General features: G+C 38.0%; 1 protein-coding gene across 1 annotated transcript in view; it reads left to right on the top strand.

Annotated features, from left to right (window-relative positions):
* The window catches only part of plod2 (procollagen-lysine, 2-oxoglutarate 5-dioxygenase 2), a 50,801-nt gene that overhangs the window by 20,717 nt on the left and 13,781 nt on the right, over positions 1–16,303 (top strand). Inside the window, exons 4-11 of the mRNA XM_053636765.1 lie at positions 2,360–2,523; positions 6,035–6,147; positions 6,409–6,472; positions 6,712–6,809; positions 10,964–11,065; positions 13,863–13,988; positions 14,080–14,201; positions 15,685–15,789. Coding sequence (XP_053492740.1) covers positions 2,360–2,523; positions 6,035–6,147; positions 6,409–6,472; positions 6,712–6,809; positions 10,964–11,065; positions 13,863–13,988; positions 14,080–14,201; positions 15,685–15,789 — 894 coding nt within the window. The remainder of the gene's footprint in view (positions 1–2,359; positions 2,524–6,034; positions 6,148–6,408; positions 6,473–6,711; positions 6,810–10,963; positions 11,066–13,862; positions 13,989–14,079; positions 14,202–15,684; positions 15,790–16,303) is intronic.

The following is a 16,303-nucleotide window of genomic DNA, read 5'->3' on the forward strand; positions in this document are numbered from 1 at the left end:
AAAACCATTCACAGCCTACATTGAGTTTGTGTAAATTTCCATGGAAGGAGACTCCCTAATGTGAACCTTGATTCACTTCAAATCGTATAACTGTCAGTGAGTTACTGCGATTCTACGTACAGATTACGCTTTCAAGTATAGATGAATTTTTATTTTTTTTTTTTCAGTGACGCAAATTTGATAAACGTTTTGTGAAACATAGTCATTTCATATTAACAGCTTGAAAGAAAGCAATCCATATCAAATCCACAAAGGCAAAAAAAAAAGTCTTGTCATTCAGTGAGGCCAAAAGTAATGGTGCCCTTTAAAAGAAAGAGGAGTTAGCTTGTGTTTACGGTAGCTAATGCTCTGCAGTGGCTTTTCAGCTGTCTGAGTTTTGCCTTTTATGGAGTTTTGTGGGTGTGGCGAAATGTAAATCGGCAATGTCGTGAAGATTGATGGGCGCATGCGACAATGAAGAAAACCTATATTTCCAAAAGTTTTTTGTAAATCTGCTGTAGATTTTTACTTATTTTTGACTTTTATGCACAATTTTACTAAAAGGTTGATGTCCATTCTTAGTGACACAGTTAACTTAGTCGGCATTTATATTTATACTTTGGAGGACATTTTTGTACTGGAGACAATTCAATCCAAGCACAGGACTGAGCTGTGGAGTTTAGGCCTTGCTCAACGCCCTACCAGTGGCTAGGATGTGATCTCACATTCCTCTGGGTTATTAGTGCAGAACCATTAGAAGAGAAGTCTTACTATTTACAGACCAGTGCTTAGTGGGTTTGAATTTTAGCATGGGCTGAACAGTGAGGTATGATGTGGGGATAGACGTGCATTTGGACACAAGTGGAGGCCAGATGTGAGGCTGTAGAGTATGCTTCCGCTTTTGGGCATTTATGATGGATGTTCTCACAATGTATGTTAATAGTGGCTGGAACAGGAGCCTTTAAACACCTCTTATTCTTGACACACATTTTCCGGATGGTCCTCAACTGAGTGCCAGACTGGTGACAGTGCAGATGGAAATGTATTCTTAAACTTTCAAGGTCTACTTTAACGTGGAAAAAAAATCGCAGACCCCCCCCCACAGTGCAAATTTGTTACAAACAAACTATTCAAAAATTAGGTGCATTATTTAAATACAGAATGTACAATAATATTTCCATGTTTTATTGAAGCTGATCTGACATTTCTTGCATCAGTAAGGTTCTAATTGGACTGCTTCCTTGATTGAAATAGTTCTCCCTAGGACTTTTTGTTGTAGTGTAGGGACAGCTAATGGGGGAGAAGAACCATTTAGGGTGCTAAGTGGAACTTTTTAAAGAGCATTACAGTATTAGTATACAAAGGCAGTATTAGTCTTTTGACATTTGGCATATCAGTAACGTTCTATGGTTCTCCTTGAATCCTTTTCTGTTCTCCGTAGAACCTTCTGTTTTATGGTAGAATGAAAGAAACCTTAAAGATGGAGAAATGAACTAAGGGACTTTTAGGGTGCTAGATTTTTTTTTTAAATTAGAGATTGAACTCTATCAACTTTGGACCATGGCTGCACCAATAAGCGTCTAAGTGGGATCCTTCCTAAAGGAATTTTTCTTGGAAACATTTTTGAAAGAGTTCTCCCTAGAACCTCATATTGGAACTTGAAACTTTTTTTTCTGAAATTCTATCTAGAAACTCATCTTGTAAAGTAGACTGGTGAAATATTTAATGAGAAAAGCAAACTGAAGAACCTTCAGGGTGCTAGGTGGAACCTTTTTTTATTTGCAAAGAAGTGTACCTTGGTAGCTTTTCCACTTTTTTTTTTTTTTGAATAAATAAATAAATGAATACAATTTTAAGTGGATTGCTTCCTAAAGGGGTTCTCCTTTAAACATTTTCTGAAAGAGTTCTCCCTAGAACCTTCTGTTCTACTACATTTTTTTTTTAATGTCTGAACTTGACATTTTTACCCATAGAATTTATTTGTATTAAAATTGTCATTAGATTCCAATCGACATTATTTATGAACATCATAACTTTGATGAAGGTGGGTTGTGAGTTTCACCATTGTAACAAACTTCAACTCCGTTTTATAAATAGAATAGAAAACCATGGACCCCTTTTCTATACTTCACTGACCCACTTTGAGAACCATGGGTCTAGACCACCAGAACATGTAGAAATTCTAACACGAGCAATTATGTGAGTGCCATTTGAATAAAGTCATATGAAAAGTTCAGACTACAGAACCAAAGAAATAAGACCTTTCTTGCATGAATTCTTACAAATTTGCTAAATTGGGAACCATAGTGATCTATTACTTGGACTCAACGCAACTATATGTTGCTCTAGGTAATTTCTGACACTTTCTCTGTCTCTTTAGCTATGACCTCATCCTCGCCGGAGGGCAAGAGGAGATCTTGAGGAAGTTCCAGCAGATGAACCATAAGGTGGTGTTTGCTGCAGAGAGTGTGATCTGGCCTGATGCACACTTGGCAGAGAAGTACCCGCACGTCCGCAGTGGAAAACGCTTCCTCAATTCTGGAGGTAGGCAGCTGGGGAATGTTTGGAAAGGGGTGTTTCTTCGGGGTTTTTTAATGTTCATTAAGGAGACAAATTATTTGCTAAGGTCTTGCTTTGCACACGGGGATTTACAAAGCTTCTGACTCGTACACACGCCCAAACATTATTTTAACTCTAGAGAAGCTGTGTTCATCCACTGAGCTGGCAAAACCCCGAAAATTATAGTAAGCATGATGACTATATTGAGCCACATAATTATATATATATATATATATATATATATATATATATATATATATATATATATATATATATATATTTATAATATTTAATCTTTCCTGATAAGAATAGGATGGAGAAAGTGTCTTCTTTCTAAACCAGCACAGTCACACAGTGGTATTTCCTGCAGGACAGCAGGCATACTGCTCTATTCATGTCGGAGCGCTTAATGAATAGGGTATTCATCAGAGAGGGAGCGTGTGTGGGGGCGAAAGAGGCAAAAAGACAGTTGAAAGGGTCCACATATGAAGCCAGAGAGTGAGAGAGAAATAGAGTGTATGTATACGAGAACACTAGTTTTTACCACACCCAATTCCTTCGCTGTGGTTCTTCTTTAATCCTTTATCTCCATCTTTTCTTTCCTCGTGTCCTCCCAAGCTTAATCTAAACCAGGAGCTTATCATGTCCTCCAGACACTCAGTCGGCGGTCGTAGAGGCTTGGAAACCACAGTGTTTATCTATTTTAAACAGCAGAATTACCACCTTGAACATTTTGTTCAGTAATGTTGTACACACTCGCCTCCTGGTTTAGACATTGAACTTCTGACCTAAGGTCATGAGTTCAAATCCCAGCACCACCAAGCTACCACTGCTGGGCCCTTGAGCAAGGCCCTTACTTTGGATTTCTCGTTAATAGTGCGTGAGAAAAGGAGCTCTTTTTTTTTTGTTTTTAGGAGTGAAAGCTGACATTTATCTGTTTGAGTTTATGGAATATTATTCTCCTGTCGAACTCCATTGTAGCTGCATTAGCAATAATAATGTCCCCCTTTGATGCCAGTGTGGAAAACAACTGCCAAGTTCTCAAAGGAATAACAAAAATACAGCACCATCCAACAAATTAGCATCAGAAACTAAAGACTAAACACATGACAGATTTTTTAGTCAGCTTCAGTAAGCGCTTTATCCTTGTCAGGGTCCGAGTGGATCCGAAGCCAATCCTGGGAACACTGGGCACAAGCCCACACGCCTCGCATCAATTTAAAGTAATCAATCCCCCTACCAGCATATTTTTGGGAGGAAACCAATACAGACATGGGGAGGGCATGCGAAACCCCGCACACACAGTAATGCAAACTACATGCTGTCCACAAATATTTCAGTATAAACGTATTTAAAGTCATTCATGGTGGACGTTTCCTTTAAGAGCTGAGATATTAAGTGAGCAGATGTGAGAATGTGGTCCCGGCGCACAACGACTGTAACGTTCCAAAAATAACAGTCCTGCAAATTTCCAAATAAACAAGTACATAAATAAACAAAACAAAAAATCTGCTCTAGTTCGCTGGGCAAAGTTATTAGAACATCGCACACACAACATTATCAAATTAGACAAAAAACTAGCATTATGGAAACAGTGTTTAATTTTCTACACTAAGACGCATTGCAGCAATGTTGAAGGAATGTTTATGAACGTTATTTATTTAAGAAACAATTAAATGATTTTTGAAAGAAAGGCGTGTTAAAAAAATTATAATATGGAGAACTAGATCTCGTGTTAGTAGAAAAGAGCTACGTGTGTGTGTGTGTGTGTGTGTGAGTACGGAAGGCCAAGAACAAGAGTTTCCCTTTCTAATTTATTCATGTCTGCGCTCATTGATGGTTAAAATTAACTACTGAAATTATAATTCTAGACCTCGTTGCTTTATTTGGCAAGTAGTAAAGGAAATGTGTTCTTACCACATCTGAACCAGTGTTTTAATTAAGCAAGTGCTTTAAACACTTGATTCATTCTTGAACACTGTTTTCTAGTTTGTTTATTTTAAAAGACCACATTACTGTGATGTTATTTTTATTTCGTTCTTATTTGTAATACGACCTACAAATGTGTTACTGTAATATGGAGATCTTTATATCTTTATAGTACGCGTGGCCGTCTGGGAAAAGATATGATGTCAAGTCTGAATTCTGACAAACAACCAACAATAACAAGATTTATTCTGCCTGTAAGGTATTGTGAGAAAGTACTTCGCGATATACTTCACAGATATACAGTGCTTCATCGAAGTGATGTGGGAATTGTTTCGTCTACTTTTTAATCTTGCCTTAGTGTCATCCTAAATAATAAAGAAGATCATGTTGTGTGAGGAGGCATCGTGATAGACACTGCGGTAAACTCAGTCACACTGCTTAAAGATGTCCAATCTCTTGCTAGCTAAGTGTAATTTCCTTTAGGTAGCTATGTCTCGTAGTGTAATGGACATCATCTAATCTAATCTAATCAGTTTGTAATCTGATGCATTGTGTTAAAATGTCCCCATTGTCCGTACACCGCTGTTATGATGACGTATTAAAATGCAGTTTTCTTCTTTTTGGTGTAACCAGTCTTTAAAATGCTGGGATTTTACTTGTGGTTGAGATGCATGCAAAATAGAAAGCGATATTTCTGTTCAGAAAGGTCTGTAGTTTTCAGAGCTACGTGTGTGTGTGTGTGTATATATAGGTAATACAGGAGCAGTGTACTTTGTAAAAGAATATTTCATTCGTAGATGTGTCGGATAAGTCTAAAGGACATGGCGATTGTTGCATTTCTTTTCGTTTAAGGCTTCCTCTGTATATAGAGTGGGTTTCTGTTAGTTGTTCTACCCCAGAAAGGATCATTTATAATGATTGAAAGGTTTTTTTTTGTTTTGTTTTGTTTTTTTCAAAGTTACAGTTTGGCTCATGCAGTGGTTACACTCCACTCCACAAGTCTATTTATGAAACAGAGTTGAAGAAGCCACTTAAAGGAACGTTTTGTTTCCCATGGATAATCTAAATGAGGGTCTTTGGGTTAGCACTCTTTCTCCATTTTTCTTCTCCCTCAATCTATTTCTCATTTCCTCATTCCACTGTATGCTGTGTGTAGAGGCACGGAGGACGTCTTAATGATGGGCCCTAAAAGGCACGGAGACCCACAACATACCCGAACCCTGCAATTTTCCTCTGCAGCCTGTGTTCCTGAGGGAAGCAGCATGCAGGCCATGATTGAAGAGGAATAGCTGACGCCCTGAGCAGATCGTTGGACTCTCACACAGAAAGCCAGGGCCTTACTGTTTGTTTTTTTTTTTTTTTCTTTGGGGGCGGATACGTTGGGTCATAACCCACACTTTGCAGAGGTTTCTTCAGGCCCAGCGCCAAATGTGCTTCAAGGGGCATTTTCACAACCAGAATAATTGACATATAGAAACCGCTATGACTTCTGCCCAAAGCACGCGTTTCTTCCTCTCGCACACGTTCCTTTATGGAGCGCTGTAAACCCTGTGGAATTGTTTTCCAGGCTTTATCGGCTACGCCCCGTACATCACTAAGATTGTGAAGCAGTGGCAGCTGCATGACAACGATGACGACCAGCTCTTTTACACGAAGATCTACGTGGATCCGCTGCAGAGGGTGAGTGTGTGTGGTGTGTGTGTGTGTGTGTGTGTGTGCGAAGTCCAGAGCTAGCATAAGAGCTGAGCCTGTAATTCAACTCGTGATCTAACCACATGGTACTATAACATGCATGACAACACGTTACTCCCGCTGAAAACAAACAGATGGGACAAAAATACACAGTTCGGAGGTTTCATAAGGAAAAAAACGATTACATGGTCACTCTGTTCATACTCTTGCTTCATATCCTGTGTGTGTGTGTGTGTGTGTGTGTTTTAGGAAAGTCTTAATATGACGCTGGACCACAAGTGCCAGATATTTCAGAATCTAAATGGAGCAGTGGGTGAGTGAATTCACAAAGAATTCCTACATCTATCAAATGGCTTGGAATTGTGCCTTGATATACATGTAGTGATACACTGCTACACTCTTTCCTAGCGTCTTTGGCTTATTTGAGTTATTTCTACCACTTTCTATTGTTTTTACAACAACAGTGTGGTTCTTGTGGTTACACCTCGGTCAGAGTATCATTTAAAGTAATGGAGATTACCTCCAAGTATAAACAGTTTTATTTCCTTGCAGATGAAGTTCTGATGAAGTTCGGGACAGAGCGAGTTCGGATCAGAAACACCGTCCACGACAGTCTTCCCGTGGTCATCCATGGCAACATAAACACCAAAGTAAGCCGTTTCCTCAGGCCCCTTTCACACTTGGGAGGTTTTTTGTTTGTTTGTTTGTTTGTTTGTTTTTCCAGCACACAATTTAGATGCCTGTTTTGTTTTCTGTTTTTTTTTTGGAGACAAAAACTTTTCATAGAAGTGATTTATTTTACCTCCTGACTAGAGGTGTAACCAAATCCGAAATTCATTATTCATTTTGAACATATTTGTTTTAAACAGATAAAAAATGCAGATACAAACAGGAGGCACACTATTATTATTATTTTCTTTAGAAAGCTTGCCAGAAAGGTTCACAAAGAACCTAGTTGATATAATAGTGGGATTCATATCTAATAAATAATAATAATAATAATAATAACAATTGTTCTTGTTCAGGCTCTGCCCGTTGCATTACACCCCTCCTCCTGACCAATCAGGTCGCAAGTTGTATACACAGTATATACAGTGCGTTCTGGCCAGTGCTTTTTCTAGTGTGAAAGCAGACTCGCAGAACAGTACACTCTGTGTAATAAGAAGCTTCTAACTAAAACAAATGTTCCATTTCCTGTTCACAATCAGTCATGTCTGACATGTATTCCCAAACACACAGTCTTTCTGGCAAGCTGCACTCATTTCTATGATTTTACAGCCAAGATTTTTGGACGCATGTAATTAGGGCTGCTCGATTATGGCAAAAATCATAATCACGATTATTTTTGGTCGATATTGAGGACACGATTATTCGTTGACTTTAGAAACATCGTGAATTTCTTGAACTTTTAAAAAATAAATATAAAGTATTTTTAACCGTGGATTTCCTTGAATATAATTCAACTGAAAAAAAATATGTAAAACAAAATTATATATATATATATATATATATATATATATATATATATATATATATATATATATATATATATATATACGTAAATAATGTAAAAAATAAAAATAAATTAGATCACTATGCCTGTACATGTACTTTCCTTACTTATTCGAGCTATGGATAGCTACTTACAGTCTTTTTTTATGCTCTTGCATGAAATTTCCGCGTTTTCTGCATCTCTTTTTACTATATTGATGTCTCTTTTGTATGTTAGCAGAGCACATCATGTGACGCGTTTCGGCAAATCGCGTCGCCAGAAATGAACTTTAAACTTCCTTAGCCAATGAAATTATGTCTCCTGGTTTAGATAGGCCTGTAGTTTCCCGCTATTAGTGAGCTCTAGAAAGGAAATGAGCGTATTTAGTCCATCTGTCATGACGCTAGAGGAAATGAGCTTTCCAATGATACCAAATGTTATTTCTTTTTGTTCCACATCGGACTCCTTGAAACCGAATGCTTTCCAAATGGCTGAAATGGTTTAACCGTTCTTGTCAACCGAAGGCTCTCTTCCTGTCATCTTAGCTCGAGCTGAACTAAAAATGCCTCAGCCTGGTGGGGATTGAGTTTGGCCTTTTAGGAAGGGGTGAAGAAAAATGGCACGCGTTTTGTTTTTAAAAAGACCAAACAAAAACATTGCAAAACGGAATGCGGCACAGTAATCGTTTTATCTCGATTATTTTGTTTTCATAATCGTGGGAGGCCACAATCGAAATTGAAATCGAAAATCACATTAATCGCACAGCCCGACACGTGATTTCTCAGTGGGGTTTGGGTGTACACTGTGGCTTCCAAAAAATCCAGCTGATAGTGTCATAAAGGTTGAAAGCTTGAGCCAAGAAATGAATCTTATTGTGAAATACTGGGGGAAAAATATCTAAATGATAGAGTAACCTCCCCTCCCCTACCAGACCAGCTGTTTCTTTTCTTTTCTCTTCACCTCCACCATCATGATAACTTAAACAAACCCTGTCTGGGGTTGAGTCATCATCTCTTAACCTTTAGACATCTGAATGTGTTGCTCTTAATGACCATTCATCACCGACCTTGAAATGAACCTCCGTTCATTCTTCTCAGGCTCTTCAAGAAAATTCACACAATAACCTATAAATGTAAGCATGGCTCATAAGAAGAAGCAGAAACACCACTGAGCTATTGTCAGGGAGCGAAGTTAGCTGTCTGGTTTATGTCTCCTGTCTCTTTATAAACAATAAGAGCTTCTGTTTCCGTTGTACCCTGTTGACCTCAGTGAAACCAAGATCACAAATATCCCCGTTCCTAATACGGTCAGGTTTATGGTGAATCGATGTAAGACTCGAGTCCAGGACTACTTACAACACTAACAAGCCTGACTGGATGTAAATTTTGAAAACACTTGCATCTGCTGGCCATCTGTTGATGGACTGGGTGGAGGATTCACCGTTTAGTTTTACAGCACTGGCTTCCAGTAGTGAAAAGAGTGTGGTAGAGTGTGCATGTCTGTCTACATGGCGTCAATCCACATCCAGCAATCTAATCACACACAAGCTTAGAACTCTGCTGTTCTGGCCAAGGAACACACAAAATCCATCCAATAAGACTCTATTTAGTCTCTGTCAGTCAGTCAAATTTAATTCATGATCATGATATCACCAAAGGGAATAAAATGTGGATTTGTACCCAGGAACTTCTGTTGTAATCATAAAGACTGACCTGTACTCGTCCCATGGCTCATTTTCACAATTTGATCAGACCTGTATACTGTAGTGATTTATAATACCACTATCCAAGGCCCCCCAAATAGCATTAACATTTGACCGAGGCCCCACTTTTGCAAGATGTCTTTAAAACACATTAAAAATACAAACTTCTGAATATATCCCTGTTTTTTTTTAAATTAATAATTACATCTTACATCTTTACATTACATTACATTAGGAATTGATTGTGTGTGGTTGTCTGAGAGTGAGAAAGAGGAAACATACTAGCGGGAGGGATGGGCACACCAAATTGTTGTGGTCATTCGGGCGCCCCCTGGCTGCCCCCAAGAGGGCCCCCACTTTGAAAACCACTCCATTAGGGATCTAAACCTACTTCTGGATTTCTGTAAAGCTGCTTTGGGACTATGTCCTTATTAGCAGTGTACATATAAAATTGAATTGATTTAAGGTGCTAACATTCACAATAAAAGCATCAATAAGACTAGGGCTGGATGCAAAACTAATCTGTTGACATTTTCATGTTGAAATTATTTTTCATTCACATGACTTTTGAGCAAAATATCCACAATCTTTGAGGAAATAAAGGGTTCTGGAAATATCCAGAAGTGAAAAACAATGTGCTTCCGTCTGACCAATGAGTTATCTTCAGTACAGCAAGGCCTGTACTAGTTGTTCCTGGTCTGCAAAAGAATCCCTACTTTTTTTGGAGAAGTAACTAAAAAGGTGCCAAGAACAATGTCCCAAGAAGTACTATTAGTCCTGGTTGCTGTGGTGGAAATGTGCCTGAAAATATTATGAAAAATCTTCCCACATTCCTTAAAAGGTTCCTGCATCAGAAATGTGCCTAATAATAAAACCATCCCAGTTTGAGACTGACATCTTGGCTGTTTCTATTCAAATCTGTCAGCCGAAGATGATCTTCGGCTCTGGGTTTTTAATACGCAGCAGTGGAGATCGAGGCAGCTGTAAGATAAAATATGGTCAATGGAATTAACTCAGAATTAATCTGACTTTGCCAAGTAGCTAACTATGTTACGTTATAAATCTGCTTCATGCCGTATGTGTGCACCAAAAAGTGTAATTTCAGAGCTGGGATTTTAGACTTACAGGCACCAGGAATCCACCTGCGTTTGATCAAACCACTTGTACTGACATGGATGTTTAAGGACTTTGCTATGGCTCTGTAGCTTTTTTCCATTTGGAGTGTTGTTTAATAATGTTGTCCCTGAAAACTTTAGGAAGCTCCTTCCCCTTCACTATAATTCCTACTTGTTGCATGAAATCTTCCCAACCAATGGGTTTTATAATGATACAATTTTGGTAATTTTGGTAAAAATGGTACAATTTGCATGAGAATTTTTTTGTAGCATTTATATCTGGAAACTGATTTAACTTTTACACACACACACACACACACACATTTTTAAAACAAATTTAAAACTCATTGTATCCAAGTGTGCACATTTATTACACTACCACTTCATCAACATAAAATCTACTTAAAGAGTCAGAAAATATATCTGTAGTAAGATGGGTCATGTTTATCTAGGCAAAACTTGTCCCCTGACTAATTCTTCAGTTTTCTTCCTCAGATTTATTTTAACTACTTGGCTAATTACATCCCAAATGCCTGGACCTACGAGCAAGGCTGTACCATCTGTGACCAAGACATGTTGGATTTGTCTCAACTCGCAGTAAGTAAACCAAGAAGTCAGATTTCATTGAAAACTGCCTCATCATTTGGAATGGGGAGTGGATTTACTGTATATTCCTCCGTGGGAGAGTGTACATTACATTACGAGTTAATCCTGGTATGTGGGACGTTCTTGAGATATACCAAAACTGTCAACACGTCCAACAACAACAACAGTGTCTGGAGAATTGAGTCTAGGAACAGGAAACTCTGTGTTACTGTGGTACAGGAAATGGCTTTCTGGTTTTTACAGAGGGTTTACTTAAACGGGTGTCACCCAGCACTAGGCCACTTTTTAGTGGCCTAAATTTTATGGGCTTCATGCATAAGGCAAGTTTCAGTGGTTGGCTTGAAAATTTGCTCAGCAGGGTTCAGCCAAGACTGGCAGTTTCTAACAAAGCTGTTCAGGCTTATCGGTGCACCAGCTGGCTGTTGTGTCTGTTGCTTAGTGCCTGTCTGCCCTTCCTTAACCTCCCAGTTGCTCACCATGGGATAATTACTGCCACATGGCAATGGCTGGAAGGTGTAGTAGAGCAGTACAGTTAAACCCTTCTGGCTTCTGTCAGAGATGTTCAGATTTCAAAAGAATCATTAAGACCAAAAGAAAAATGACAAAAATTTTGTGAAGATGAGCATGGTTATATTCATATAATTCTTAGTTTCTAGAATATTTGAAACCAAGTTAATTCCAGAAATGTTTAGTAACGTTGTTTGATTTTGCTTCAGTCTATTACGTATATCGTTTTTGTTTGTTTGTTTGTTTTCACCACAGATGACGGCATACATAGGATTCTCACTTACACAGCACTGAGCATGTAAAGTTGAAATTAATACAAAGATTACATAGATGATCTTTTAGAGTGGAACGTGAATACGAGCGATTATTTTTGTATTCGTGTGATTATTTCCACACGTCCACGTCTTTCAGCTTAAATCACATGAAAGTAATTCTTGTCAAAACTTTCTGGTGTCTGTTTTTCCAATGAATAAGCCCAGTCACTTGATTTTGTTATGAACTTTTCCCACACAAATCAAGTGCTGAGTCAATTTCTAATGCAAACACAGCCATTTCTATTTTGTAATTTTGCCTGAAACACACGGTCAAACACTCGCCACATGGGTTTAACATCCTGACTTGTATGGATGTATATTATGACATTGCATCTACAGGCTGTGTCTTTTTGTTGGCCAACGCTGAATCAGTGGTGTTTCTTTACTTATGGGGTACGGCCATTTATCCTCTTCAGTGGTGCATTTTGGATAAATGATGTTCACTGTATGTATGAAAAAAGTGACCATAGCTCAGCTGCTGCAGTAGATCTCCAGTTGTGAGCAATCCTATGCATTGATTTACATTTTTAACTGAAGGCCAGAAACCAACTACAGAGCTGGAGACATTAAGTCAGAAAGTGCAGAATTTTCGTACACTTTCAAAGACTTGTCATTTCATTTACCCTCTCCAGAATTTATAGACCTCTCCAGGGTCTATACACTACTAATACTTTGTTTTTACATGTGTGCTAAAATCACAAAAAAATGCAGTCTTGTACTGTCTTGAACTCATTCGTCATGCTGGAATTGCTGAGCTTACATGGAAAGACATATAGTATGTCCTCAAACTCTTCCTCCATTCTTGCTTTGTTACTAACACCAAGTCTTTGGTTTGATCTCTCTCACTCCCTCTTTCCAAGTCCAAGGAATGTGGATCCAGCTAAATCACACATTTCATTCTGGCTGAATGCCATGGTCAAGGGGGTTGAAGAGCGGGAATGACTGAATCATGTAATCTTTAGATAAGTTTACTGGGAATGTACATTTGAACCCCTAATCTCTGCAAGTTACTGGCACTGGAGGTTTGTGAAATATGTTTAATGCACTTGGGTGTAGGGTCACACTCATCCAAATTGATGCTTGCAACATTGCGGAAGATCATGTATTTCAGTTAAAGCGTTTATCCATAGAAGAACGACATAGAGATAAAACACAACTTGGTGTGTGGTGATAGAAAGAAAAATAATCACATGTAACATGGTTGTGTGGTGCCTTTAAATACTACCTAAAATAATGAAATGTGATGAAATGTGATGATGAACAGCTCAACATGAAGTAGAGTTACTGTTGCCACTCCAAAAATTAATTATTTTCCTATAACATCACATCCCGAGGTGTTTTATTCCTCTTATACCACAGAAATTTACCAACAATTACAAATTTTTATTAATTACAAAATTACACAACACTTGTTTTTTTTTTTTTGTTTTTTTTTTACCCATTTATAGTTACATCATTAAAATATGGCAGCAATAATCAGCATTCACTAGACTCGCATTTTTCCCTTTCATGAAGTTAATAATAATAATGGGGCATAAAAAATGCAGCTGCTTGTTACTTTCCTGTGCTAGAAAACTGAAAAGTACAGCTTTACATCCGATTCTTACCCGGGAGACTCCTTACAAAAACGTTACATAAACATCTCCTTATAGAAAACTTCAAAACAACAAGAAGTAGTTTTTAAAAACAAATCAATTTACATGAAGCATCGGCAATAGTTTCTGTGTGTAAGTTGTTCCTATAGAAATGATCATGTATTAGAATGAGTGCACTGATACAGCATAAACCTTGCAGCTGCTGTTATAGAAAATTAAGCAATACCATTCTGACCAATCAGAAGCGATGATTTAACAGTGCTGTTTTGTAATAAAAATGAAGATACATTTTAAATTTTTATTGACTGTTTATTTGTTAATTGGCAAAAAAAAAAAAAGTGCAACTAAACAGTTTCTCTTCTTCCTTATCAGGATTATCCAAGAGTAAGGATTGGAGTGTTTATCGAGCAGCCGACGCCATTCCTTCCAGAGTTCCTGCAGCGGCTCCTGACTCTGGATTATCCCAAAGATAAACTGGATGTCTTCTTCCATAACACCGTAAGAAACAGTTTACAGGCAATTGAGAAACAGCTTCAGCTGCAAGCTAGTGTTTATGATTCAGCCGACAGTGTCGTCTCTGCCCTGCTAGGAGGTATACCATGAGAAGCACTTACAGGCGTTCTGGGAGGAGAACAAAAATGTATTCCATAGTTTTAAGGTCGTTGGCCCTGAGGAGATATTGACCCAAGGAGAAGCAAGGAACCTGGGCATGTAAGCTTTTTTGTTTATGCTATATATTTTCACAGCCCCATTGCAAAAAAAAAATGTTACATAAGAAGGCTAACGTAGAATGAGTTGAAATGAAGTGAAAAAGGCTAGTTTATGATCAAATAATGCCCTCATGTACCTGTCTAGTTTTAAGTATCTGTACTTGACTTTTTCTTCCATGTAACACTTTTTTTTACTCCTTTATTTTCAAAAGAAAAATACATCTTTCTACTCAAATCATTTCACATAGATTTATAAAGTTAAAATGTGACTTTTTAGCATCAGACAGGTTCAAGGATCTAAATTTTGCATTACACTTTTGTTTTGTTTTGTATTTCACTTTGTATAATATCTTTGCAGTTTGTATTGTGCCAGCAAGTTCTATTAGTCTGTATGGATTTATGCAGTTAGTATCATGCTAGCTAACCTAACCTTTGAGGAATTAAGCTGTTGTAAAACTTAGCTAATAACTCTGCTGATAGAAACTCGCTGAATGCTAATAGCTAGTTGTCAGAATAGTCTACAACATGCCTTGATTAATGCAAATAAGGAATAAAGGTGTTGCTGGACTTGGCTAATAACTGACACAAACTAGCTGAATGCTAATTATCATGGCACTTCACACTTATCAAGGCAGTTTATATTGTGACACTAGCTATTAGCATCCAGCTCATTTGGAACATCAGAGACGTTGTCATGCTACCTTACATAATGAATCTGGAATAAAGCTGTCTTAACTAATAACCATGATTTTACAAACTAACCGAATGCTAATAGCTAGCGGTCACTATACCAACTTCCTTGATAAATACAAAGTGTATCATCAGAGTTATTAGCATGCTAGTCTTAGCTAATGTTTTCCCACATTGGTTCTTTGGTGAAAGAGGCGCTAATTTACAATCAGTAACTAGATGTTAATAATCTTTCTTGTCTTTTTCACACTTCAGCTAAATTTAAGAGATTGTACTTTTTCGACTTAACGTAAGTAAAGAATTTGATGCTGTACCTCAGCTTGTACCAGAGGAAATATTTAGATATGCAGTTGCACTTGTACTTAAGTAAAGATTCTGGGTGCTTTTCCCTCCTCTGACTTTATACCTGATGGCTTCTAATGTTTTTTGTTCAAGCATGAAGCAACTCTAAGCCCTGGTTTCTGGATACCTGCTCTTATGTTTGGTGTGTAAGCACACAGTTTTACATATGGTATAACACACACACTTGCACACCTGGCTTTATACGTATACCATGTTGGTTGTGGAAGCCATATGGAGTATGTTTAGCCTCTGCTACCCATAAATGCTTCTGTAACATAAGTGGCCATAGCAGGACATCCATAAAACTTTATCTAGCAAAGTTTTGCCCAGGCCTAGAGTGTGTTTGTTTGAGAATATATATGAGATGAAGATCTGTTAGGTTTGTACAAATGATGGCCAAGAATCAGAAATGAGGAAGATAAAACTAACAGCTTTTTTGTGTTTCTGAGCAGGGACTTGTGTCGAAGAGATCCTGAGTGTGACTACTATTTCAGCATCGATGCTGATGTCATGCTCACAAACCGACAGACACTGAAGCTACTCATAGAACAAAACAGGTATTTCTCCTGATTTCCTGAGGTCGTCTTCTTATCACTCAGCTGCTAATCCACAGGAATGTTTCTGCCTTCCAAAATGCTTGCTTCTTAAAAAATAAGTACACCCGTCCTGCGTCCAGTTTTCTCTACATGCTATAGAGACACTACGGAAATACACTCTCTGAGGTCTAAACTGTCACGGTACATTATGCAGAATACAAATGTTCCTCAACCCACTGCCCTGAGGATAGCTTCCTGACCATGGTTCAGTATTTAGCAGTGTCTATACAGTGTTCTATACAGTAACCAAAACTCAGATATTTACAGAAGCGCTGGGAAATTCCTTCTGAATTATGGGGCGAATTTGAAAATGGTACCTTTAGGAACCTTTTCTCTTGCTTGGAAGATGCACTATAATTTGCTGTAGTGTATCTTTCTCCAATGATATGTTGTCCTCATGACAGCAACATTCATCATTTGAACATGTCGAGCTGTTGCAGGAGATGAAATGTTTGAGTGTTGGGTCACAGAATTT

This window comes from Ictalurus furcatus, chromosome 1 (genome assembly GCF_023375685.1).
Source record: "Ictalurus furcatus strain D&B chromosome 1, Billie_1.0, whole genome shotgun sequence".
Classification (NCBI taxonomy): domain Eukaryota; kingdom Metazoa; phylum Chordata; class Actinopteri; order Siluriformes; family Ictaluridae; genus Ictalurus; species Ictalurus furcatus.